The sequence below is a fragment of the Cryptomeria japonica genome, chromosome 1 (genome assembly GCF_030272615.1).
Source record: "Cryptomeria japonica chromosome 1, Sugi_1.0, whole genome shotgun sequence".
NCBI classification, from domain to species: domain Eukaryota; kingdom Viridiplantae; phylum Streptophyta; class Pinopsida; order Cupressales; family Cupressaceae; genus Cryptomeria; species Cryptomeria japonica.
In genome coordinates this window covers 132,335,485-132,363,470 of record NC_081405.1, presented here as the reverse complement: position 1 = coordinate 132,363,470, position 27,986 = coordinate 132,335,485, and the positions used below count along the sequence as shown (strand labels likewise).

Below are 27,986 nucleotides of genomic sequence, written 5' to 3'. Positions count from 1 at the left end.
CACTTTGAATCGGGGGCTACTGACAGCATTGGCAAAGAGGTGGCATAGCGACACGAACACCTTTCATTTTTCTACTGGAGAGATGACAGTCACACCAGAGGACTATTACAGGATCCTGCGGATTCCCGTAGTAGGTGTGCTGCTACCGTATGAGCAGTCGGAGGAGGGTGGTACAGAGGCTCTTCGCCGTATTTTCCATGATGAGACGATCTGCGGTTATGAGATCCCGTGGCAAGAGTTCTTAGACCTAGATTACGCACCCCTTCCATCTATATTAGTAGGGTTTATTGGTGGATTCCTTTGTCCTGATCGTAGGTCAAAGGGATTCTCTGTGGGATGGGGGCTAGTATTGGAGGAGATGGTCACACAGGGCTGGAGGTTTTCATGGGGATCAGCTATGCTGGCCCATCTGTACAGGGGCTTACATGAGGTGGTATACCTTGGTTACGACAGTTTGTCAGCTGGCGTGACACTGTTGTAGGTATGGTGCTGGGAGCACATTCTAGCGGCGAGGCCACTAGCGGACAAGGACAGGCCCGTTGGAGCGGCATATGCCTATGGATACAAGGGTCTAGTTGTCCAGCGAAAGCTGGGCAAACTAGAGCATTGGAGGAGAGTACTCGATGATATTGATACGGTCACATGGCGACCGTATACAGGATGCGAGGTGTGGGCGGAGGACAGGCTAGAGATGCCCTTTGTTTTTATGACCAGATATCTAATCGGGAGGACCCCGTTTGTTATAGAGAGGTTTGTGGTGACCCAAGTTTTGAGACAATTTGGTCGCCAGCAGGGTATTCCGCAGGGAGCTTGCTTATATGTACGACGAAGGCAGGATGTAGCCGATTGGGGCCCGACCATTGATAGCGCAGTGGCGGTGGAGGAGTTTGTCGGGTTGGCGGGGCAGATATGGGATTATGCCCTAGAGATTTTGGATGCGAGCATGACCGATGAGTTTGCCAGATTGTTTGTTGTGCGGGCGGTGGCCAGGATATCGGATCCGGAGGAGATGCGGCCAGCTTTTAATTTTGATGATGAGGAGGGAGAGGGAGATGATGATGATGATGGAGAGGATGGAGGAGGATGACGAGGGAGAGGAGTCAGAGGGAGACGAGGAGAGAGAGGGAGGAGAGGAGATAGGGGTGTGGGGAGAGCGGTGAGACAGGGGGTGATAGACAAGAGGAGAGGTGGATTGGCTATTGGAGTCGGTGGAGAGGGGAGAGTGGGGGAGGTGTTAGCTGCAGTGGGGGGCACTGATGAGGCGAGACGACTAGTGCAGAGGAGGAGGACATATGTGCTCCCACCCCCAGCACCGAGGACAGGTAGAGTGGGAGGGGTTGCCCCTGCATAGGTACCGCTATGGGTTTGGGTCCTTACACATGTGGAGGATGCTCAAATTCGGACCCTACAGGTGACTGTACAACAACTGCAGGCACAGGTTTTGACATATCAACGACAGATTGCGCAGTTGACTACTGAGCGAGATACGAAGATAGAGCGGAGAGGGCAAGCGGAGGAGCTGGTATCTAGTATGCAGAGAGCAGCGGCGGGTGGCCCGATGAGAGACACCCTGAGAGAGCTAGCATTGAGAGCTTAGGAGGTGGAGTACTATTGGCGGCACTATGAGGTGGCGGTACCCAGGGATCGGTGAGTACAGAGCTTTACACGGTCGAGATCCAGTCGATCTTGAGATACTGGGTCGCGATCTGAGAGCCGAGGTGTCACAGGGCCATCGAAACAGGACCCTCCTGGAGATACAGGAGCGGGGGCATCTAGAGCCAGACCATCACCGTCCGGGGATAGTCATACTTGAGAGACGTGGTCTTTGTTGTATTTTTTATCATTTGTATTCTTTGTACTAGACACAGTGTTGATACATTTTGTACATTTTGATTTTATATATATATATATATATATATACGGCACCATTTTTGTTGATCATGTGGTGTGTTTATATGGATGCATGTTATGTGGGTTATTTCTTTATGATGATGCAATGCCTAAATATATGATATAATGAATGATGCAGGATGTATGCTTTTATATGCTGTGAGATGTATCTTAAAAATGAGATGTATGATTTGTTATGCAACTAAATGTAAAATGATATGCAACTATGTTAAAATGATATGTAATTAATTGTAAAATGGTAAGCAACTATTTTAAAATGATATGCAATTATGTTTTTGGTAGCATCCTCATTCTGTATTTGCCATCCGATATAGCCATATGTTGTTTGCTTTCTTTGGAGGTATCATCATTGAGCATTGATTTGTTTAGGATATGTTGAAAATTTATACAAGCATAATGGTATAATTGAACCATGATGACCTGAGAAAAATTTACATGATGTTTTTATTTTGCAAGATAGCACAAGCATCGAGGTATAATTGAACCAGGATGACCTGAGTGCATATTGCGTAAACAAACAAGATTAAATCATTTGTATGCGTGAAGTGGAATCAGGCCTTCAGTGATATTCGATGTATCACGTCTCAAGGCAAGTATTCACACAATACAAGTGATCGCCTCCCAGACAGAAGACTAAGAAAATATTGGAAGTTCCTTATGATCTCTATCTTTGAAGCATTTAGTGAGAAAAGGAAGAGAATCCAATAATTCAAAAAGTGCAAAATGCAAAACTAGTCAAGATTTTTATGCGATAATGCAACATTTAGTACTTTAGAAAATCATCCATCCTTGGTATTTTTGTGAATTGTTTTGTTTTGTTTTGTGATGAAGCATAGTTTTTGGTTGTTGGATGTCATGCTTTTGAGTTTTGCAAATAGCTTTGATGTCTGGAATGTTTGCAATATTTAGACAATTTGAATGCCCCTAGCTGAGTGGGCCTCTTGATGTGAATATGTACAGTGATTTCCAAACCATGGTGGATTTGTGGTAAGAGGATATATATGGATAAACCAGGATAGTGACTACGCTAAATATGTCCTGAATGGATATTTGCTAAGGGTCGGGCGATGGCCGATAGTGTTTGTACGGATGAAATGGTATGGAGATAGATAGAGGAGCCATTCTTTCACAAGAGCGCCTGTTTACCAGGTTTTCACCATTTGTTTTTATTGTACTTTATGTTATTGCTTTTTCTGGATTTTTTTTTATTTTTTTATTTTTCGTGCACTAGGCTTCTTAAGTGTAGTACTTTTTCAGATGAATGTTGTTAGTTGGTTCATCGAGCACATCTCCTTCTGAAGTTGTTAGCTGATAGGCACCTGATCCATAGACTGATATGATAACATAGGGACCCAACCAGTTAGGTTCAAATTTCCCTTTCTTTTCTCGATCTTGTTGATTTCTTGGACTTTCTTTCAGGACTAGGTCACCAACTTTGAAGTTGCGGGGGATGACCTTGTGATTGTAGCTCCTGCACATGCGTTGTTGATATGCTTTGAGATGACTATAAGCATGCTGACATCTTTCATCTAATAGTTCAAGTTCTTGCAGTCGGTTAACTCGATACTCTTCATCTGGGATTAAGCCTTTCAAAGAGACTCTGAGAGATGGGATTTCTACTTCCAGGGGTAAAATGGCTTCTAATCCATATACCAATGAGTATGGTGTTGCTCCTGTAGGTGTGCGGATGCTGGTTCTGTATGCCCAAAGTGTTGTATTGAGTTGTACGTGCCAATCTTTGCCTGCATCATTCACTATTTTCTTGAGGATTTTCAGTATAGTTTTGTTAGATGCTTCCGTTTGACCATTTCCCTGTGGGTAGTATGGTGTAGAGAACTTATGTTGGATTTTGAATTTTTCACATAGCTCTTGGACATCTTGGTTTTTGAAAGGCCATCCATTATCTGTGATGATTGAACTTGGAATACCATATCTGCAGATCAGATAATTTAGGATAAAAGAGGTAATTTGTTTCTCAATCACTGTGGTCATGAGAACTGCTTCTATCCATTTGGTAAAGTACTCTGTTGCAGTTATAATGAACTTGTGTCCATTTGAAGATGAAGGATGAATTTTGCCAACTAAGTCTAGTCCCCATTGACAAAAGGGTCAGGATGTTGTAAATGGCTGCAGTTCCTGTACTGGTGCATGTATCAAATTGCCATGGATCTGGCATTTAGGACATTTCTTGGTGAAGTGATATGAGTATTTCTCCATTGTAGGCTAGTAGTATCCCATCCGTAGAAGCTTTTTAGCAAGAGTAGTACCACTTGAATGTGTGCCACAAATACCTTCGTGAAGCTCGTGTAAAGCAGAATCGGAATCATTACGATCAAGGCAATGAAGAAGAGTACCATCTAGACCTCGACGATACAAAGTATTAGCGGTAAGGGTGTAACGGGAAGCTTGTCGGATAAAGTTACATTTTTGGTTATGGGATTGGTCAATTGGTAAGATATTGTGCTTGAGGTAGTCGTATATTGGTCCATATAGTGGAGAATCTGAACCAGTCAAGGCATAGATAACTTGGGATTCAGAGTGGTCATAGGCTAGGGAGAACAATTGCTCTACCAGGAACTCGTAACGACTCTGTTGCTCTGGAATTTGTAGTAGTGAAGTGATAGTAGCCATTGCATCGGCTACTTTGTTGTTTAACCTTGGTATTTGCTCGAAGGTGATGTGCACAAAATACTGTTTGAAATCATCCACCATTCGCTTGTAGGGTAGTAGCTTGTCATCCTTTGTCTGATAGTTGTTGTTGATTTGATGGATGACTAGTTGCGAGTCTCCATAGACTTTTAACTCTGTGATTTTCCATTCTATGGCCATTTTGATGCCTATAACCAATGCCTCATATTCAGCCACATTATTTGTGTAGGGAAACATAAGCCTATATGATCTTGGTATAGTGTGTCCTTCAGGAGTGATGAACAGAATGCCAGCACCCGAACCATGTTGTGTATAGGATCCGTCAAAGTATAGGGTCCATTGTTTGGTAGAAAGAGCAAGAATGTCCTTGTCTGGAAATTCAATCTCCATGGTGTGTTTGCCTAGTAGCGGTGCTTCACCCAGCTGATCTGCAATTGCTTGTCCTTTGATGGCTCGTCTTTCTGTGTATTTAATGTTGAATTCACTGAGAATCATGACCCACCCATTTAGCCAATCGGCCTGTAAGAGCTGCCTTGCTGAGTAGGTATTTGAGAGTATCAATTTTTGCAACTAGCTTAATGGTGTGTGCTAGCATATAATGTCGGAACTTCTAAGATGCGAAGACCACAATTAGGCAAGCCTTTTCAATGAATGTATAGTTGAGTTCATAGCCATTCAATGTCCTACTGATATAATATATGGATCTTTCCTTTCCTTGTTGATCTTCTTGTGCCAATAGTGCCCCAGTGATATATCTGTTGTTGAGATATATAGGATAAGTGGCTTTCCTGCGACTGGTGGTATGAGAACTGGTGGATTCATCAGGTATTGTTTGATTTGGTAAAAAGATTCTGCACACTTGGTCTCCCATCTGAATGGTACATTTTTGTGTAGTAAATGGTTAAATGGTAGACTTTTATCTACTATTTGAGCGATGAATCACTTGATTGATTGAAGTCGTCCTTGTAAATATCTAAGTTGACTGATATTCTGTGGTGGTGGCATGTCCATAATGGCTTGTACCTTTGCTGGATCTACTTCTATACCTTTAGCTGAGACTATATAGCCTAGTAACTTGCCTGATGTAACCCCCAAGACACACTTCTTAGGGTTGAGCCTGACTTGGAATTTCTCCAATCGATCAAAGATCTTTGTTAGGATGCTGAGATGTTCTGCTCTGGTGAAGGATTTAGCTAGTAAATCATCCACATAGTCTTCCATAAACGCGTGCATCATGTCATGGAATATTGTTGTCATTGCTCTTTGATAAGTGGCCCCTACATTCTTTAAGCCAAAAGGCATAACATTCCAACATTATGTTCCCCAAGGACAGGTGAACGCGGTTTTATCTTGATCTTCTGGAGTGATTTTGATTTGATTATAGCCTGAGAAATCATCCATTAGTGAGAGCATTGCATGGCCTGCTGTGAGATCTACAATTATGTTGATATTGGGCAGAGGAAAGTCATCTTTTGGACAAGCTTTGTTGACGTCTTTGAAGTCAGTGCATATTCTGATACTACCATCTGGTTTTGATACTGGAACGATGTTGGAAATCCATTTTGCATAGTCAATGGGTCGGATGAATCCGACATCTAATAGTTTCTTTAGTTCAGTTTTGATCATGAGTGCCACCTGTGGATTCATCTTTCGTAGCTTTTGCTTGACTGGTTTAACTCCTGAAGAGATGGATAAGTGATGCATGATTAAGTGTGGATCCACTCCAGGCATATCAACATATGACCAAGCAAAGTTAATTTGTTGTTCTTTAAAGAAAATGATGAATGCTGATCTTTTTTCCTCTGTCAGAGATTCTGCAAGGTGTAGGTTTCTGATTGCTTTTGTGGTACCAATGTTGATTGATTTAGTGGGCTCAATCAATATGGGTGATCGCTCATGAAAGTGCTCGGGAAGAGTGTCAAGTCTCCCATCGTTAGGTGCCTTAAAAAGGTTTTCACCCTTCGATGCATCCTTTATTTTTACTTTTTTGTGATCTAGAACTGCCATTACTGGTTTTCAGCATTAGATCTCTTACTTGGTACATTTTTGCGATTGAGAGACTTGACACTCCCTGGTTTACAGACATCATTACTTTGTTCATTGGTAGAGCCTGTTTCTGGATTTATGGTACATAGGTAATGGATAATAGATTCATCATCTAGGAAAATTGGTATATCATGGATTTCAGGTTCATCCTAGTCGATGAAGTCAGGAAAGACAAGCGGTAAGGAATCGTTAGGTGGATCAAGTTCGGCTACTATGAGTGTTAGGACAGAGTTTTCATCGTGATTGTTCTTGGTTTTAAAGAAGGCTAGGATTTCGTCGATATCTTTGATGGTATTATCTTCCACAGACTTGTTCATAATGTTTTTGTTCACTTTCCCCGACGTCATAGATATTTTGCGGTCCAAATTCAAGAGGTCTATCTTATGCGTTATGTTCTTTTTGAGAAAGGGATACAGAATCAGTATCATTAGGGATATTTGTAGTAGCATTGGAACAGGTACCCCATTCATATTCATTGGAATCAGTCTCAGAGGCATCATCCCAGATTCTGTCAGTGTTGTAAACTGGTATGTTGTATGGTGAAAACAAATCTTTGATGATAGATACCATTTTGATAGTTTTTGTTGATTCTGTGTTAGATCCGTCTTCTATTTTCTATATTTGTTCATAGACTGTGCTTCCTCGGGGAGGAATAATGGTATCCGGAGATGATATTATTTGTTCTTGAGATATTGATGTTTGAATATGAGCTATTGCTACAGATACGGCCCTTTTGTGTTTTAGAAGCTTTTCCTGATGTAATTTCTGATCTTGACGTTCCCGTGCCTTGAGGATTGTTTCTACTGATTCAAAGAGTGCTTCCTGCTAGGATTCTTCTTTGTACTTCTTCTTTACTTTCCATTGAGGTTTTGTAGTTAGGTGGGGTGGCCTTTTTAATAAGAAAGTGAGCTCACAACCCAATCCTGCTTTGTTTCCATTGGGTTGTGAAGGAAGATCTATAGGTTTAGTGACTCCTTCTCTACGTTTCCCAATAGGTCCTTTACCATCATATCCCATTCACTGCATGATTAAGCATCCTTTTCCATATAGGAGTGTAGGTAGAACAATGTCTAGGGCGGCTGCTCTATTATCTTCTTTCTCATCTTTGTATAACCAGCTAAGAACATCCTTGTCTTCTGATTCATGTGCTAGAGTGCCCAATTGGATAAAGGTACCATCAAATTTGGTGATGGGCTGAGTGACCAAATATGTTGATGTAGTAGGCAATCCATGAGATCTAGGTGATGTTGGCAATTTGACCAAACATAAAGGCTCCAGAGAGTATTCTCCCATACCTTGGTCTTTGATTTGCATTTTCTGTTTGAAGTCTCCAAATAATGAGTTGGACTTTGCTGTTTGTAGATCTGATGTTAAAGATCGTTGTTTCTCTCTATTATGAGGAACCAAACTATCTTGGGCTGCCCCCATTGCGTTGCAATGTTGAAATGGATTGTGATCAGCAGATATGGAGACTTCTTGTCTATCATAAGGAAATTTGACACACTGGTGATATGTAGAAGGTACTGCTTGCATTTCATGTATCCAAGGTCGCCCTAACAAAATATTGTAGGTAAGATCTATGTCCAAGACCTGACATATAGTATCCTTTTGTACCGGTCCCACTTGAATAGGTAATATCACAGTTCCTTTAGAGGACCTTTCCTCATCATCATATGCCTTTATAGTAATTTTCTTGCAAGGATCAATAGACTCTTCTGAGAAGCCTAATGCATGGATAAGCTTTAAAGTACATATATTAAGTCCGACTCCTTCATCTATTAAGACTCTTTTTACTCGGTGTTTGCGAACAATGACTTCGATATGGAGAGGAGTATTATGTGATTGGCTCAAGGAAGCATCGTCATGTTCTGAGAAGGTGAGGTTATGAGGTCCTGTCATATGGGCGACCATAGCTTGAAATCTGTCTGTATCCAGATTTTGAGGTACATTAGTTTCCAATAGCGCTTGTTCCAATATGTCTTTGTGCTTTGGTGATAGTTTCAGCAATTCTAGTATAGATATCTGAGCTGGAGTTTTGCGTAGTTGGCTAATCAAGTCATATTGGATTTTTGGTGTGGTAGTTGTAGGTGATGTATGTCCTTTTAAGACATATTTATGAGTTCGGGTTGTTACATTGACAAATTCATGATCACACTTATCTCAGATGGTGATGACATTTACTTGACGATCTTCAGCTGATATGTGATTTATGGTGTTTTTGTAGATATGGTTGATACGAGCTCCTCGTGGATCGTTTGAGGTTGAAGCTCCATCTTTGTTATAATTTGGAAGAGGATTTTTAAAGGCTCCATGATCACCATTTGTTTTGAGACCATCTATTGTTAAGTCACCTTGATCAATCATATCTTGCACCACGTGTTTTAATCTCATGCAATCGTTCGTCTGATGACCCTTGTTACGATGGTAATCACAATAGTGTGAATCATTCCACCAAGGTGGTTTGATTTGAGGTTCATAGTTGCTGATTGGAGGCAAGGAAAGAATATTGTGTGCCAAAAGTTCTCTGAATGCTGATTCTAATGATTGCCCCAGTAGTGTGAAGATACGCTTTTGGAAATTGTTTGTGTTGTTGCGTGAATTGTTGTTAGGTCCTGGATTCATGTTTTTGCTTTGAGTATCATTGGTGTTGTTTGTGTTGAATTTTCCTTGATCGATGTTTGGTGCATATGTGTTAGCATTTGGATTAGCATTTTTAGGATTTTTCGTGTTTTGAGGATTTCCGGACAATGCGAGCACTAGTTGCTTAGATTTGGGATCATGTGTTTCATTGTTGCCTTCATTTTTGTTTCGAGTCCAAAATCAAGATTTGTCGAGGTTGGTGTTGTTCTGGTTATTGTAGTTTGATGAGTTTGTTCTTTCCTTGTAGAATTTGAGTGTTCCCTTTTTGACACATGCTTCCTCTACTTGAATGCCATTTTCAATCAATTTAGCGAAAGATGGTATACATAGAAGTTTTAGTTTGTAACTCATTTCACCATTCAAGTTATCAATGAAGATTTCCATTTTCTCCTTTTCGAGAATATCTCGAGGATATCCGGATACCGTACGTCGCCAGTGTTGAAGGAACATCATGAATGTTTTGTTGTTCTTTTGTTTGGTGTTGCAAACATCTAGCATGGTTATGGCATGTTGGATGTTATAGGAATATTGGGTTATGAATTTGTTAACCAATTCATCAAATGATCTGACAGGTGGTGTAATTTTGGATAACCATTCCATTGTTTGCCCTCCCAAGCTTCTTGGGAATAACCTCATCAAATAGGTGTCATCATGAGCAAATTCAAGGCTCATGGTGCAAAATTCTCGAACATGATCTCGGGGATCACTTTTCCCATCATATTTATCAAATTTGGGAACATCTGAGTTGGGAGGAAAAGGTACCATGTTCATTCTTCTGTCAAATGGATAAGGACAGATTTCGTTTAAAGAGTACCGCACTGTTGTCCCTTGTTGCATATCCTGTATTTGCCTTTGCAACATTTGCATTTGTTGAGTAAGGGCAGCCAAAGGTATATTGTCTTGTCAAGGGAAAAGTTCTTCCCTTGTATTTATTCTCAGCTGAAAAGGTGTGGTAAATGGTATATTTTGCTCTGGTGTTTGTAGCTCGGGTATACGCATTTCTGGTATGCGTTGTTCTGAAATGTGTTGCTCAGGTATGTGTTGTTCAAAGTTACGAGTTTCTTCTTCTCTTTGTTGTTCTTGATATGCATATTGTCGAGATTCGGTTTATAAGATGTTTGTGTCTAAATCTTCGAGAAGTTTAACGCCTTTACTTGTGAGCATGAGTAGGTATTTTTCTTTGTCATTTTCCATGAGCTTTTCTACAAGTTTTTGGAATGAAGGGTTTTCCTGACATTTCTAAAGAAGTGCTTCAGAAATTTCAGGTTCTTCTAAGTGTGGAATTTCAAAAGGATTTGACAATCTTCGATTCATACTAGACTCGACGTGTGTCTTGCTTTGTTGGTTTCTTTGAGAGCAAGTAACAGGCATTTTAGTAGAAACTTTTCAGTGATGAAAGGGACAAAAGCCTCGTTGATATGTTGTTCGGGGGTGGGTGGTTCTGGTTGAGATGTGTTACAAGTGATACATTCGTCGGGCAAGAATGCTGGATTGATTTTTCCTCCGCGGTTTATGATTTGATTAAAAGCAGACTTTTGACAGTAGGCTCTTGTCTTCAAGGGTTCATTGTCAAATTCATTAGATTTGTGTTGGATATAACGTTTGACGTGATGAAGGAATACCCGATGAGATTTGAAGAGTTGACGATTGATGTATAAAAACTTGTTTTTCTTGATGAACTTGGAAAAACTAGGTTGTTGTCCTTCAACGTGATGTTACGATAAAGGTTCTTTCTTCTCAGAATATGAGGATTAGTCATGCATGAGTGATCAGTGGTTTCCTTTGATTTGTTTGGATTCAGTTGATCTTGTTTGAAAAATTTCAAATCTTACTCTATCAAAGTGAAGGTTTAGATGCCCCTTCACGACAAAGTGTGTCAAATGATATGGATAAAAGCGTCCTGATATGGATAAAAGCATCCTGATATGGAAACTTGATTTGACAACTTAAAAATTTTAAACAAGTGTTTTTGTGAGATAAAATTTGTAAGATGGTAAAGGATTCTATTGATACTAATGATGAGGTTTCTAGATTATGATAAGATAGACATGTTTTATCGTGCGATTCGTTTAGGATTTTACAACGTTTGTTTTGACACAAATTTAGCTCAAGAAATAGTCTTAACGGTTTGTTTTGGCTATTCTGTTTTGATAAAAAATGTTGTTGGTAATGAGAGGCTTTTTGAAAATGTTTTCAATTTTTTAAAAATTCTTCATTGTTTTGCTCGCTGTTTTTATGTTTTTGATCACGCGCTAAAACAGAGACTATATGCGCTACAAAATTTATCCCAAACGCTAAAATAATAACCACACGCACTAGGCTGCCCCAATACATGCGCCAAAGTTTTGATTGCTCAAAATTGTTTTCTATTTGTTTTGAAAAATCTATGCGCTACCCTGGGCCTACAATGTGCTAACCTGTGAACCTAATGCGCTAATGTTTAGCCTCCATGCGCTAAGTTGATGCTTCCACGCGTTAGACTGTTTCTCTAATGCGCTAAACGATTTCACACTGTTTTGCTTTGAGATTAAATGCTACTGTTTGGAACCAACGCGCTAATTTGATGGTTGGATGCGCTAACAGAAGTTCCTCACGCGCTAAAAAGTTGCTCTTATGCGCTAAACTGCCGTGATTTTTCTTTTGGTTGATTTGTTTTTTTGGCAAATTTTGAATTTTTGTCGTGAATTTTTCAAGTTTGATGGATGATTTTCTGAAGTAGTAAATGCAAGCACGACACAAAAAGTGTATATTTTGCGAGGATGTGTTCAAATCCCCAATGTTTTAACAGGTTTTGATACGAATAATACACTTCAGAAAGACTCTTTATTCAAAGGTCATAAATAACATCATAGCCCACTAGTTTCGATACTCCGCCAGCTCAAACAGCCGTGTCACCCCTTAGAGGGCACTTGTTTTTTTACCTTTTGCCAGAAATTAACCCAAAGTGAATCGCTTCACAGTTGAGTAGTTATCTTGGGAGATATATGGTAAGTAATCTTGGGGGCGGATTCTTCCCCACCTTTGCACTATGATGTTATAAATGTCTGGTTACTGACTTGGTTCAAAGCTTCTATTTTCTATGGTTCGTAATTAGGCTTCTTGTTCGGTCATCAATGATAAACTCCCTCAGGAGGGTTCCCAACCTTTAGAACAAAGGCTTTACGTATCTCGAGGATACTAGGGGAAGGCTAATTGCTGCGTGCAACCGTTGAAAAGGACTTTCGTCACTTTCCACGTTTGATTATAGTGGGTTGGAATTATTGGCGTTAAAGTCATTCCCTTCATACCGGCCATAAACGACTTTAAGAGTTGATTTCAACTCCTCGGGAAGGCAAGCTTGCTAAAGGATTTATGCTTGAAATACAGAAAGCTTTAAGAGTGGTCTGTATTTTTGATCACCCAGTTAAGGGGAGAGCATATTCCTTCCACTTTCGAGACAAGACAATCAAGTTGTTCTTTTTACTTTTCAATTCAGTGATTTGCTAATCTCTACTTGGAGATGTTGCTCCAACAAGCATGATGTTCTTTTTAACCTTTCATAGCAAAGTGTGTATTTCCAAAACTTTTGAAAAATAAGCCTGGTCAACAAAGCAAATCGCGATTTTGGTCAACAAAATTAAAGTCGATAGGGGAAAGTTTTCCCTCTTTGCTTTGCACAAAATGAAGATGAGGTTCTTTTTACTTTGCAAAATGAAGTGAGTCCTTTTAAACACCAAAGGAAGGTGAGGTTCGTTTTAAACTTTACAGAAAGTAAATTTGCTTGTTCTTTTTTTAGAGCTTCCAAAAGAAGTGTTTTTCCTAACTTGCAAGAATGAAAGGTTTGCTTTGTTGTTCTTTTTAACATGCAAGAAAGAAAGATGAATTCTTTTTACTAACTTTGAAAGAAGCAAAGAAAACGAGACTGATCTCCTTTGTTCCTGCATAAAATATTAGAATCTGCACACAGTCAGTTAGCAGAAAGAAAATCAAATCATCATGGTGGGCTTCACAAGCCTAGTTTTTATCTTTCGGTTACAAATTATATTATGTCTGTGATGCGCTAAAGAAAAGACTGTACACGCTACAATATAACCTAGATGTGCTAAAATAATGTCTCAATGCGCTACACTGTTTTCTAGATGCGCTACTTTGTGCGCCGAAAGCGTTGCTCTATTTTTCTCCCACGCCAAGACCTACAGGAAAATTAGTGATTTGATGCGCTAATCTATAAACTCCACGCGCTAGATGATGGACTCCACGCGCTAAAGAGTGAATTGGATGCGCTATCTAACAGACCTGATGCGCCAAACTATTTTTTAAATGCGCTACTCTGTTTTTCTCCCGCGTTGATACCTACAGGAAAAGATTAGTGGAAGTCATGCGCTAAAGAAAGGACTTCACGCACTAGAGTATAAACCCCACGCGCTAAACAGTAAGCGATATGCACTAGACTGTTAACCGGATGCGCCAAGGAATGTTTCCCACGCGTTGATTCCTATTTTTTGTGGACCTGCAAAAGTGGTTAAATTCAAAAACCGATTTGATATATGGGTTCGAGCTCCATGGTGGGCGCCAGAAATGTATGTGGGAAAAGCAGGTGGATGGAACTCAATATGTGAAAATGTTCCAAAATACTTGTCCACACACACACACAGGACTTCTTGGTGCAAGCTATGGAATAATGAAGTATAACTCAGCTTCCCAAGATGGGTCCCATGGTTCTCTATCTTACAATGTCCCTCAAACCAATATATTTGCTCTCAAATTACTGAGCAAAATGGTTTAGGGATGGCAAATGCAAGAAGGAGGGATGCTTTGATAGATTTTTAGAATGAAATGCATCCTAAGTTATGCATGATCTTAGAAATGTAATAAACTAGATGATAAGATTGACAAGGTTAATATGAGTACTATCCTAACATGATATATTTAGTCTATGATTGAACTAAATGATAAAGAAAATATTCTAAACATGCATATTTAGACTAATTCCTAATTTCAAAGAGGCTAAAATGATGAGCACAAAAATGATATATGAAATCTTGAATGTATTTGGGCATAAGTGTGATACTACAAATTTGGAGGATGATTTAAAATGGAGGAATGAGAGCTCTATTTATAGCAAAAACAGGGCAATGGATGGTTAGGATTGAAAGAGTTGATCAAAGGTTGAGTTTGAAAGTTGGGGATCCATGTTTGCAATTTGCACCAATGAAATGGTGACAAATGTCAACCTAAGGTTGGGTGAGAAAAGGGGTTGGAGGCATTAAATGCCCGAGAAGACCTTATGGTTATCTAGAGATAAGGGTTAAGCTTAAGTTAGGCTTACCCATTGGATTAAGAGTCAATCCAAGGATAAACCTTTGTGTAAATGATTTAAGAGATAATCATGGTCAAAGCATTAAAGGCCTGATGAGACCCTTGGGTTGGATAAAGGTTGAGTTAAAAGAAATTCTTTAACCATGTAAGAGGGTTTGAGTTAACCATTAATGGTTATTGAAGACTTTGGGGAATTAAGTGGTTGAAGACTTGAAGCCTTTAATGGTTATCAAAGACTTTGAGGATTTGAGAAGTGACCTCCCTTTGCTTAGGGATGTGACAAAGTTTAGAAGATGGGTTAGGCTAATTAGAAATGATTAGAAGAATCTAGAAGAATTTAGGAAGGGGTTTAGGAAGCAAGTGGGAAATGTAAGAGAATGCAAGTGGATGGAGGGATAATAGGATTTAATTGAATTTAATGAATTTCATTCAATTTGGTTGTAATTAAATAAATTAGATTTATTTAATTTAGGATAACTATTTAATTAAATTTGAATTTAATTAAAAGTGGATAGGGGGAATTTAATTGAATAAAATGATTTATTCATTAAATGGGTATAGTGAATTTAATTTAAATAAATTGAGTAATTTACTTAATTAAATAGAGGAATGCGAGCAATTTAATTAAATTGGATTTAATTAAATAGAGAAATGAACATAAAATATTTATTTAGGAATATGGTCATTTTTATACGTCTACAAGTTCCAATTGCTGTGGAATAATCCCGGTATGGAAGACAAATTTTTTATTAAATGTTACTAACAAGCTTGGTAAGTGTTTTGAAAATTAACCTGGCAGGAGGAGCGAGGCCATCTTTAACAAGTAAAAGGATGAGAGTTGTGCTAAATAGGCTTTAAATAACATGCAACCAATGGTCAAACTCAGGACACAAGGAAAACAATGATAATTGTAAATGGTAATAAGGGCTTGTAAGGGAAAGAAAATATCTTCCCATATGTTCACCCTCAGCTAGGGGTGCTACTGTATTGTTCAAAATTTGTTCATAATTGAAATAGATATAGAAACTTTCTGGACTATGGTCCCGAGCAAGGCCGAAGATTTTCTCACCTCCACTCTTTCCTACCGGCGCCCGCACGAGTGGAGTGTTGTTTAAATTATGATTAATAAAAATTCTTGGCTTCGGCCTCTTACCGATCAAAAAAAACAAAAAAAAAAATTATATTGAAGATAGGAATAAAGCACCAAATTTTTATTAATTTTTAAGTCGATAGGCTTTTAGTGGGAGCTTTTGCCCACCGAAGTGTGAGACATTCTGACGATTATGATTTCCGGTGGTTAGAAGATTTTTCCTAGCAAACGTGACATGTTCGTGGCGACGGCACGTGGGCAATACCATTTTGGCTTAGATTGTGACATGTGTATTGCACGAATCCTGAAGATGTATCGAACAGTAAATGGAAGGCAATAGAAACCAATTAACCCTAATTTGTCTTTTGCTTGTGTTTTGTTTTCCTGTCCTCATTTTTCCGTGAATTGTTTTTGCTCTGCAAGTTATCGGTTGCTTAGGGTTTACCCTAATCTGACATTATCTTGTGTTTGTTTTGCGGCCATCATTTTCCCGTGAATTTTTGTTGCTCTGCAAGTTTGTGGTTGATTTATTTTGCAAGTTTTCAGTTGATTGGGGTTTACGAATGGTAAGTGATGGGTAATTAAAACTGGTTAACCCTAATTTGTCGATTTCTTCTATTTTCATTTTTGTTTCATTACGGTTTAAATTTTCTCCTCTTTTGTTTCCCGGTCCTAATTTTCTCATTAATTCTTTTTGGTATGCAGGTTGGGAGTGGTTTTATTTATTAGGGTTTTGTGGTGGTTGAGGTGCAATAGTTTAACACCCATTAATCTGCAGGTTTCTGGTTTATTAGGGTTTCATTCTTTGCAATTTTTCTCCTTTTTTGTTTGTCGGTCCTAATTTTCCCATTAATTCTTTTTGCTCTACAGATTGGGAGTGGTTTTATTTATTAGGGTTTCATGGCGGTTGAAGTGCAATAGTTTAACACCCATCAATCTATAGGTTTCTGGTTGATTAGGGTTTCGTTCTTTGCAAATTTTCTCCTCTCTTGTTTCCCGGTCCTAATTTTCCTGTTAATTCTTTTTGCTCTGCAGGTTAGGAGTGGTTTTATTTATTAGGGTTTTGTGGTGGTTGAGGTGCAATAGTTTAACACCCATTAATCTGCAGGTTTTCGGTTGATTAGGGTTTCGTTCTTCACCTGGAACTGGTTTTAGTGAATACATTAGCGCACTTGGAGGTAAAATTTTTTAACTTCTTAACCCTAAATAGTTTTTCCTCTGCAAGTACTTTTACAGTTTGTAATTTTTGGAATCTAACAGATCGCTTCATTTTTGGGGGTTTTCCTTTTGTTTATTAGGGTTTCGTGGTGGTTGAGGTGAAATATTTTAACCCCCATTAATCTGCAGGTTTCTGGTTGATTAGGGTTTCATTCTTCACCTAGAACTAGTTTTCGTGAATACATTAGCGCAGTTAGAGGTGAACTTTTTTAACTCCTTAACCCTAAATATTTTTTCCTTTGTGAGCCCTTTTATAGTTTGTCATTTCCGCAATCTAACATGCTACTTCATTTTTTGTTTGTTTTCTTTTGTTTATTAGGGTTTTGTGGTGGTTGAGGTACAATATTTTAAGCATCATTAACAAGGTTTGTGAAACTCAGTGGGAGACCAAGTGGAACTGGCAAGAGAAATTTCCAAGTAAGTTTTCAAACCTATATGTTGTGTAAGTTAACTATAAAGTTTGTTTGAAGAATCAATGTTGCACCAAGTCAGTGTGCAAAAGTAATTCCTAAAACTTAAAATCATGAACATATGACATAAATTTGAAAACAACTTTACTAGAAAGTTTTAGCATAATAACCAACTAGTTCAGCATCTCAAATAGCTCACATTAGCCAATAGTTGAAACAGAATAGCTCATATTAGCCAATAATTGAAATCGTTGGATGCAAGAGCATGAAGTTTCAAATCCCAATGTGAAAGATAAATTATTGGTAATAGTGTACAGTAAGTATGTATTAGAAACTTACCATATAGTCAAAATGCTTAAGGAGTTGAATATTTATAGAATAGATGAGAGAAATCAAATTTCAATTTCTTTAGCCTTTACATAAATGTTGGTCTTAGTCAAGATGAATATATAAGGAAACTTGGGTATAATCAATTTAAATACTAGATTAAAATAGCCTTCAATTCAAAGTATATAAACTTTCCAATTTTAGATGATATTTGCGTTCAATTCATATGAGCCTTGATATAAGGATTACTATGATGAATTAGTGGTAATTGTACAGTCTATTCCAACAGTCAATGAGGCACCAAGTCAGTGTGCAGAAGCAATTCCTAAAACCTAAAAGCATGAACATATGACATAATTTTCAAAAGAACTTTACCAGAAAGTTTTGACATAATAACCAAACAGTTCAGCATCTCAAATACCTCACATTAGCCAATAGTTGAAACAGAATAACTCATATTAGCTAATAATTGAAAGGGATGGATGGAAGAGCATGAAGTCTCAAATCCGAATATGAAAGAGAAATTATTGTTGATAGTGTACAACAAGTATATATTTGAAACTTACCATATAGTCAAAATGCTTAAGGAGTTGAATCTTTATAGAATAGATGAGAGGAATCAAATTTGAATTTGTTTCATTTACATAAATGGTGGTCTTAGTTAAGACAAATATATAAGGAAACTTGGGTATAGTCAATTTTTAAATAATAGATTAAAATAGCCTTCAATTCAAAGTATATAAACTTGTCAATTTAAGATGATATTCGGGTTCAATTCATGTGATCCTTGATATAAGGATGATTATGATAAACATGGATTATGATTTATGTAGTCTAATAGTTCTATGCATACTTGGGTATAGTCAATTTAAATAATAGATTAAAAAATATTTTAATTTAGAGTATATAAACTTGCCAATTTGAGATGATATTAGGGTTCAATTCATACGATCCTTGATATAAGGATGACTATGATAAATTAGTGGATATGAATCATCTTAATGTATATATGAACATATGACATAAATTTGAAAACAAATTTACCAGAAAGTTTTAGCATAATAACCAACCAGATCAACATCTCAAATAGCTCACATTAGCCAATAGTTGAAACGAAATAGCTCATATTAGCCAATAATTGAAACAGCTGGATGCAAGAGCATGAAGTCTTAAACCCCAATGTGAAAGAGAAATTATTGGTGATAGTGTACAGTAAGTATATATTTGAAACTTACCATATAGTCAAAATGCTTAAGGAGTTGAATCTTTATAGAATAGATGAGAGGAATCAAATTTCAATTTCTTTACCCTTTACATAAATGTTGGTCTTAGTCAATATGAATATATAAGGAAACTTGGGTATAGTCAATTTAAATAATAGATTAAAATAGCCTTCAATTCAGAGTATATAAACTTTCCAATTTTAGATGATATTCGGGTTCAATTCATATGAGCCTTGATATAAGGATTACTATGATAAATTAGTGGTAATTGTAGAGTCTGTTCTAACAGTCAATGGCACACCAAGTCAATGTGCATAAGCAATTCCTAAAACTTAAAATCATGAACATATGACATAATTTTCAAAAGAACTTTACCAAAAAGTTTTGACATAATAACCAAACAGTTCAACATCTAAAATACCTCACATTAGCCAATAGTTGAAATAGAATAACTCATATTAGCTAATAATTGAAACAGATGGATGGAAGAGCATGAAGTCTCAAATCCGAATATGAAAGAGAAATTATTGTTGATAGTGTACAAGAAGTATATATTTGAAACTTACCATATAGTCAAAATGCTTAAGGAGTTGAATCTTTATAGAATAGATGAGAGGAATCAAATTTCAATTTCTTTAACATTTACATAAATTGTGGTCTTAGTTAAGACAAATATATAAAGAAACTTGGGTATAGTCAATTTATATAATTTAGATTAAAATAGCCTTCAATTCAGAATATATAAACTTGCAAATTTTAGATGATATTCGGGTTCAATTCATGTGATCCTTGATATAAGGATGATTATGATAAACATGCATTATGATATGTAGTCTAATATTTCTATGCATACTTGGGTATAGTCAATTTAAATAATAGATTAAGCTAGCCTTTAATTCAGAGTATATAAACTTGTCAATTTTCGATGATATTAGGGTTCAATTCATATGATCCTTTATATATCGATGACTATGATAAATTAGTGGATATGAATCATCTTTATGAAAATATGACATAAATTTGAAAACATATTTACCAGAAAGTTTTAGCATAATAACCAACCAGTTCAGCATCTTAAATAGCTCACATTAGCCAATAGTTGAAATAGATTAGCTCATATTAGCCAATAATTAAAACAACTAGATGCAAGAGCATGAAGTCTCAAATCCCAATGTGAAAGAGAAATTATTGGTGATAATGTACAGTAAGTATATATTTGAAACTTACCATATAGTCAAAATACTTAAGGAGTTGAATCTTTATAGAATAGATGAGAGGAATCAAATTTCAATTTCTTTGCCCTTCACATAAATGTTGGTCTTAGTCAAGATGAATATGTAAGGAAACTTGGGTATAGTCAATTCAAATAATATATTAAAATAGCCTCCAATTCAGAGTATATAAACTTTCCAATTTTAGATGATATTCGGGTTCAATTCATATAAGCCTTGATATAAGGATTACTATGACAAATTAGTGGTAACTATAGAGTCTGTTCTAACAATCAACGTCACACCAAGTTGATGTGTAGAAGCAATTCCTAAAACCTAAAATCATGAACATATGACATAATTTTCAAAAGAACTTTACCAGAAAGTTTTGACATAATAACAAAATAGTTCAGCATCTTAAATACCTCACATTAGCCAATAGTTGAAACATAATAACTCATATTAGCTAATAATTGAAAGAGATGGATGGAAGAGCATGAAGTCTCAAATTCGAATGTGAGAGAAATTATTGCTGATAGTGTACAACAAGTATATATTTGAAACTTACCATATAGTCAAAATGATTAAGGAGTTGAATCTTTATAGAATAGCTGAGAGGGATCAATTTTGAATTTCTTTAACATTTACATAAATGGTGGCCTTAGTTAAGACAAATATATAAGGAAACTTGGGTATAGTCAATTTAAATAATAAATTAAAATAGCCTTCAATTTAGAGTATATAAACTTGCCAATTTTAGATGATATTCGGGTTCAATTCATGTGATCCTTGATATAAGGATGATTATGATAAACATGGATTATGATTTATGTAGTCTAATATTTATATGCATACTTGGGTATAGTCAATTTAAATAATAAATTAAAATAGCCTTTAATTCAGAGTATATAAACTTGCCAATTTTAGATGATATTAGGGTTCAATTCATATGATCCTTGATACAAGGATGACTATGATAAATTAGTGGATATGAATCATCTTAATTTAAGTTTCCAAACCTATATGTTTTGTATGTTAACTGTAAAGTTTGTTCCTGTATGCGGGAAAAGTGGGCTGATAAAACTCAATATGCGAAAATATGTTAGAATACTAGTCCACACACACACACAGGACTTCTTGGTGCAAGCTATGGAGTAATAACGTATTACTCAGCTTCCCAAGGAGGGTCCCATGGTTCTCTATCTCACAATGTCCCTCAAACCAATGTTTTTGCTCTCAGATCACTGAGCAAAATGGTTTAGGGATGGCAAATGCAAGAACAAGGGATGCACTGATAGTTTTTAGGATGAGATGTGTTAAGCTATGTATGATTTTAAGATGCAATAAACTAAATGATAAGATGACAAGATTAGTATGAGTACTATCCTAGCATACTATATTTAATCTATGATTGAGCTAAAATGATAAAGAAATTATTCTAAAGAGAGGCTAAATGATGAGCATATATAAAATGAGAAAGCTTGAAAGAATTTGAGCATAAGTGTAATGCTTCAAATTTGAAAGATGATTGTTAAAAATGGAGGAATGAGAGCTCTATTTATAGCACAAACAGGGCAATGGATGGTCAGGATTGAAAGGTTTAATCAAGGGCCAAGTTTGAAAGTTGGGGATCCATGTGCACAATTTGCACCAATGACATGGTGACAAATGTCAACATAAGATTGGGTTGAAAGAAGGGGTTGGAGGTATTGAATGCCTGAGAAGACCTCATAGTTATCTAGAGGCTAAGGGTCAAGTCTAAGTTAGGATTACCCACTGGATTAGGAGTTAATCCAAGGATAAACCTTTGTGCAAATGATTAAGAGATAATCATGGTCAAAGCATTAAAGGCCTGATGAGACCCTTGGGTTGGATAGAGGTTGAGTCAAAACAAATGTTTTAACCATGTGGGAGGGTTTGAATTAACCATTAATGGTTATTGGAGACTTTGGGGATTAAGTGGTTGAAGGTTGGAAGCCTTCAATGGTTTTCAAAGACTTTGAGGATTTTGGTGGTTGAAGGTTGAAAACCTTTAATGGTTATCAAAGACTTTAAGGTTTTTGAGAAGTGACTTCCCTTTGCTTAGGGATGTGACAAAGTTTAGAGGAGGGTTAGGTTAATTAGAAGTGATTAGAAGATTCTAGAGGGGATTAGAAAGGGGTTTGGGATTTTGCAAGTGGATGGAGAGATAATAGGATTTAATTGAATTAAATGATTTAATTCAATTTGGTTGCAATTTGGAGAAATTAAATAAATTAGATTTATTTAATTTTGGGATAATTATTTAATTAAATTTTAAATTTAATTAAAAGTGGATAGGGGGGATTTAATTGAATAAAATGATTTATTCATTAAATGGGTATAGTGAATTTAATTTAAATAAATTGAGTAATTTATTTAATTAAATAGAGGAATGTGGATAATTTAATTAAATTGGATTTAATCAAATAGAAAAATGAACATAAAATATTCATTTAGGAATATGGTCATTTTTATACGTCTACAGTTCCAACAGTCAATGTCGCACCATGTCAATGTCTAGAAGCAATTCCTAAAACTTAAAATCATGAACACATGACATAAATTTGAAAACAACTTTACCAAAAAGTTTTTGCATAATAATCAAACAGTTCGGCAACTAAAATAGCTCACATTAGTCAATAGTTGAAACATAATAGCTCATATTAGCCAATAACTGAAACAGATGGATGGAATAGCATGAAGTCCCAAATCCCAATGTGAAAGAGAAATTATTGTTGATAGTGTACAATAAGTATATATTTAAAACTTACTGTATAGTCAAAATGCTCAAGGACTTGAATCTTTATAGAATAGATGAGAGGAATCAAACTTCAATTTTTTTAGCCTTTACATAATTGGTGGTCTTAGTCAAGGCGAATATATAAGGAAACTTGGGTATAGTCAATTTAAATAATAGATTAAAATAGCCTTCAATTCAGAGTATATAAACTTGCCAATTTTAGATGATATTCAGGTTCAATTCATGTGATCCTTGATATAAGGATGACTATGATAAACATGGATTTTGATCTATGTAGTTTAATAGTTCTATGAATACTTGATATATATCAAGATTAATTAAATTCACATTATGAATTGAAAAATTGATTCATTGAGCATATTATCATTATGATGGCTAAAAAAGACTATTGTTGTCATCCCTAATTTTCCTGTTCTTGTAATGTTAATCAAATTCATAATCTATTAAAGCAAATATATTTATGTAGTTTTCTTCCCTTTTGTTTTTTGGTCCTCATTTTCCTCTGAATTGTTTCTACCCTACAATTTTGCAATTTATTTTGTTTTACTTTGCTAGTTATCCTAAGCAGTGAATTAGTCCTTTTTAACCTCTAGACCTGATTTCTTTAAATATGCAGTTTAGTTAGGAGTTGATTTATTGAGACGATAGGCTTTTAGAGGGGTCTTTTGCCCGCCGAAGTGTAAGACATTCCAATGGTTATGAATCCTAGTGGTTGGCATATTTTTCACAGCAAATGTGAAGTATTCGCAACAACGACATGTGGGCAATTCCATTTTGCCTTAGATTGTGCAGTGTGTATTGCACGGAACCCGGAGATGTATCAAATGGTAAATGAATGGCAGTGGAAATCGGTTAACCCTAATCTGCAATTTCCATGTGTTTGGTTTTCCCATCCTCATTTTTCTGTGAATTGATTTTGCTCTGCAAGTTTTCTGTTGCTTAGGGGTTTACGAATGGTAAGTGATGGTAATGAAAACCGGTTAACCCTAATCTATCATTTTCTTCTTTTTTGTTTTCGGTTGATTTATTCTACAAGTTTTTGATTGATTGGAGTTTACGAATGGTAGGTGATGGGTAATGAAAACTGGATAACACTAATCTGTCGTTTTCTTCTATTTATATAATCAACAATCAACAAAACAAAGCCAACAATTAAGATTCTAAGACAAACACAATACGATAAAGTAAGTGCCCATTACAAAACAAAGACCTTGTTTTCATTAGGTGATAACTTGTATACTTTATTTCTTACATGTACTTTTTGAGTATCTTTGTGATACCATAGTCGCCTCAATATTGATTTATAAAGAGGGCAATCATTGATAATTATGCACCTTACATTTATTACAATTTCATTTCTTGTTCGTTGACTTTAACTGTCTGCAAAGTGCATTTGTTGAATGCAAGAGAGCTTCTTGAGGTGCATCATTTAGACCGCCTACAATAGGTGCTTTAGAGCTCATTGAGGTGCATTGTTTTGATCGCCTAAAAGACATTTCTTTCTGTAATATTAACCGAGTTTGTAATTTACTGAATGTAAGGATCATCTCCACTTTCCCTATTCTTGTAATGTAAAGTAAATTTATAATTTATTAAATCAAATTCATTTCTGGAATTTTCTTCTCTTTTGTTTTCGGTCCGCATTTTCCTCTGAATTGTTTCTACCCTCCAAGTTTTCGATTGATTATGTTTTACTTTGATGGTTGTCATGAGCAACGAATCAGTTCTTTTTGAATTTTTGAACAATGTTTTGTTTTACTTTTGCATTGGCTGCCTATTTCTCTAGTATTAAGTTTTTTATTTAACGATGTATTTTCATTTGTTGGTTCTCGCAGAATAGTGACACAATAATTCAATCAAAATTTTACAATGAATAGAGGGATACAAGAAAGAGAGGACATTAACAGTGTCATGAGGAATCTTTAGGAAGAGAGCAACAAGATAAAGCAGAACCTCAAAAAGCTTATTCATTAGCTCGAAATTAATATGGCTAGGCAGTCAAGAACCCCTCCTCTTATTGTTGTCACTCTTGTTTCCACCATTCCCAATATGGGCAATAATGATGATACTATTAACAAAGTCAAACTATGCACTCTTCCTATACCAACTCCTGAATAGTTAATAGATCCACTAGGTGTTTTTGAGCTAGGAGATAAGATGCTTAAGTGGAATGATAATCAAGATGGATGGGTTGCATGGGTAGATACTAGCTACAGTTAATTACTCACTATTTCGTCGACTTAGTTCTTATTTTGATTATATTTTGAGATTCAAAGTAATCTTCATATTCTTCGTACTTGATTCTTATATGTGCAACTCATAAATTGGTACTGTGATTTTTTGTCTTGGTGTGCCTATTACAAGTAACATAAAAGAAATATCCATGCACCATAGTTTTGTTTCAGTTTTGCTTTACTTTATGTTGTTTTTTGGGTTTCCTTCTATCCCATTCTGATGAACACATAAATGCATTCATACAAGTATTGAAATTTACAATGGCCCATTACATTAGAAACATTATAAATCGTGTTAGAATTACAACAAGACGAATTTTGTAGTCGGTCAAAATTCGTTGATATGAAACCTCAGATGCAATTAACAAATTTCTTTATTGTATTTCAAAACCTATATCATCTGATTGAGAAAATAAAATTAAAAGAAATAACTGACTGCAAATTTGTTGTTCTTTTGTCTTCATTCCTCATTTTCATGTCCATTATTTTTGGTGTGCAAGTTTTCGATTCACTAGGGTTTAGTTAGGTGCTTATCCTCGGCATAGAATTTCTCAATCCATTATGTCATTCTATGTCTTCTAATAAGGATATTTGCAACCTCATAATAGGATCAAAATCAACTTTATTCTACAAGGCAATACACCAGTCTAGAGGATAGCACTCCTTTCCTCACAGTGAAACCAAAACCGATTGTACACTAAAAGTCAGGTAAACCGTCCTTCTCTTGCGATGTACATCTGTCTTCTCTACAAATGAAAATGCCTTCTTTTCTATAATTTAATTCAAAGATGCAAACTTATTTTCATCTTGCTAAGTTATTCATTTTTGCACATATCTTTGTCTGTCAATAGCTTTATTTCATGACAACATGTACAATATTACAATTTTAGAATAAATTAAACATATACTTACAAATAATTATAACAGTTTGTTAATAACCTGTACTACCATGTACGTTTAGTGCTGCCATTCCTCTCAAATTTAAAGAACTCAATCCAAAATGTCTTCTCCATCAGCTACCTTTGAATCTCTACAACAATCCGCAATGGATACTTCGATAAGCTAATACATCCTACCTTTTCAAAACCACAACTTTGTTGCCATTACTTTCATAATATCCTTCATTCATAATACATTTTAAATTGATTCCATGCCTTCCATTTTGACATGATCCTTGTTTTCTAATATACACAAATATAGTTAAGCATTTTGTAATTGATGCATTTTTTAATCATTACGACATTTAATGGTTCAAAATTCTTTAATTGCATGCACTCCAAAACACTAAACTATACGTGAAGGGATTATCAGATATATGTCTTAGTACCCCTTCACATTAAGTCCTCAGTGTTGATATTATCTTTTTGTAGGAGCTTGCCCAAGACTGTGCCCCCACCCCATGTGCAATTCAATCTATCAATGTTGGGGATGAACTTCCTTCACCATTGCTCCAAGTTTTGTCATTCCAAAAAATGCAGGGTGCCAAAGATGACACAAACATATATAAACTTGTGTTGTCTGATGGCACATACATGCAGCTGGCAATTCTGCCTTCTGAGTGTGGAGATCTGATGGATTCAAATGCTCTAAAAATAGGTTCTATAGTTATATTGACAAGTTATACTTGCAAATATGTATGGAACACAAGATAGGAAACATACTATGTTTATTAAAATATCCTTCTTTGATATTCAATCGTTTCCAGCTACAACCCATATAAACTTAAACAAAACTATTTTTATTTTATAGGACTATTATAATACTTAGTTTACAGATCGAACAAAGCGACTGTCAATTCTTTGGTAAACCTACATACATGTTCAAAGAACAACAACTAAAAATTTTGGAGCAAGAAACACTATCATCCTCTAAACTTTCCCTTCAGTTTGTTGCTGCACTACCATCCCCATAAAGTACGACCTCAGAGAATATAAGCCCTATCAAAATTTTAAATTCCTACCAAAATAAATGGATAATCAAAGGAAAAGTCACTAACAAACGACCAATACGATCATATAGTACACCTACTAAGAATGGGCAAGTCTTTAGTTTTGACATTGTAGACACTAAGGGTTGTGAAGTTAGGGTTACATGTTTTGATCAAATAGCTCAACTACATTCTGATCGTGTGGAGGTAGGTGCTCACTATGTTATTTCTAAGGGGTCCATTAAGGAGGCAAACACAAGATACAATAAATTAAACAACCATTTAGAGATCTTCCTATCTGATGCTTCAATATTAAAATGATGCACCCATGATGATAATCCAGCTCAGACCAGCTCCCCTTTCACCCCAATTAGCGAAGTGGTTCAGCTGACTAATAATACATTGGTTGACATCATTGGTGTTATTGTATATGTTGGAGATGTCATCGCAATTCATAGGAAGGATGGCAGTGAAATAAAGAAGCAAGTTGTTAAAATTAATGATCTCTTTGGTTCAACAATTGATGTCAATCTGTGGGGTTTAGCATCAGAACAAAGAGGCCGTGACTTAAAAAATATGTTGACCCCTGATGCTGTACTTATACTTGTTGTACGCAATGTCCGTGTAGGGAACATTAATGGGAAGGTTGTCAATATGACATCTGCAACAACATTACATATTAATCTTGCTTTCTCAGAGGCAGAACCCCTCATGCTAAGAGGATGTCTTCCATTGCATTCTCATGATTTCTCTGTAGGATTTACGCAGATTGATGAAAGATATACTAGGATGACTATTGCATCAATCTATGAATGCATGAGTGTCAAATCAGAAACAATTCAAACCACTATACTTGTTCTTCTGAGATTTGTGAACATAATAGATAAAAAATTATATTACGCAGCTTGCCCACTGAAAGTTAATGATAAACCTTGTAAAAAAAAATGCACTCAACAGGTTGATGATTCATGGTTTTGTCCTAGATGTGAAATGACCATGGCAGAATGCAATTACAGTTAG

General features: G+C 36.1%; 1 protein-coding gene across 1 annotated transcript; it reads left to right on the top strand.

Annotated features, from left to right (window-relative positions):
• The first annotated feature begins 82 nt into the window (after window positions 1–82).
• On the top strand, window positions 83–27,986 carry LOC131856768 (replication protein A 70 kDa DNA-binding subunit E-like). The gene is made up of 2 exons (XM_059208689.1): window positions 83–215; window positions 27,310–27,986. The coding sequence occupies exons 1-2, from the start codon at window positions 83–85 to the stop codon at window positions 27,984–27,986; spliced, it is 810 nt and encodes a 269-aa protein (XP_059064672.1).

Coding starts and splice junctions, on each gene's coding strand:
- LOC131856768 (XM_059208689.1), top strand. CDS start 83: ATGACAGTCACACCAGAGGACTATTACAGGATCCTGCGGATTCCCGTA. Junction 216..27,309: donor CCATGATGAGACGATCTGCG/GTTATGAGATCC, acceptor ATGATAATCCAG/CTCAGACCAGCTCCCCTTTC.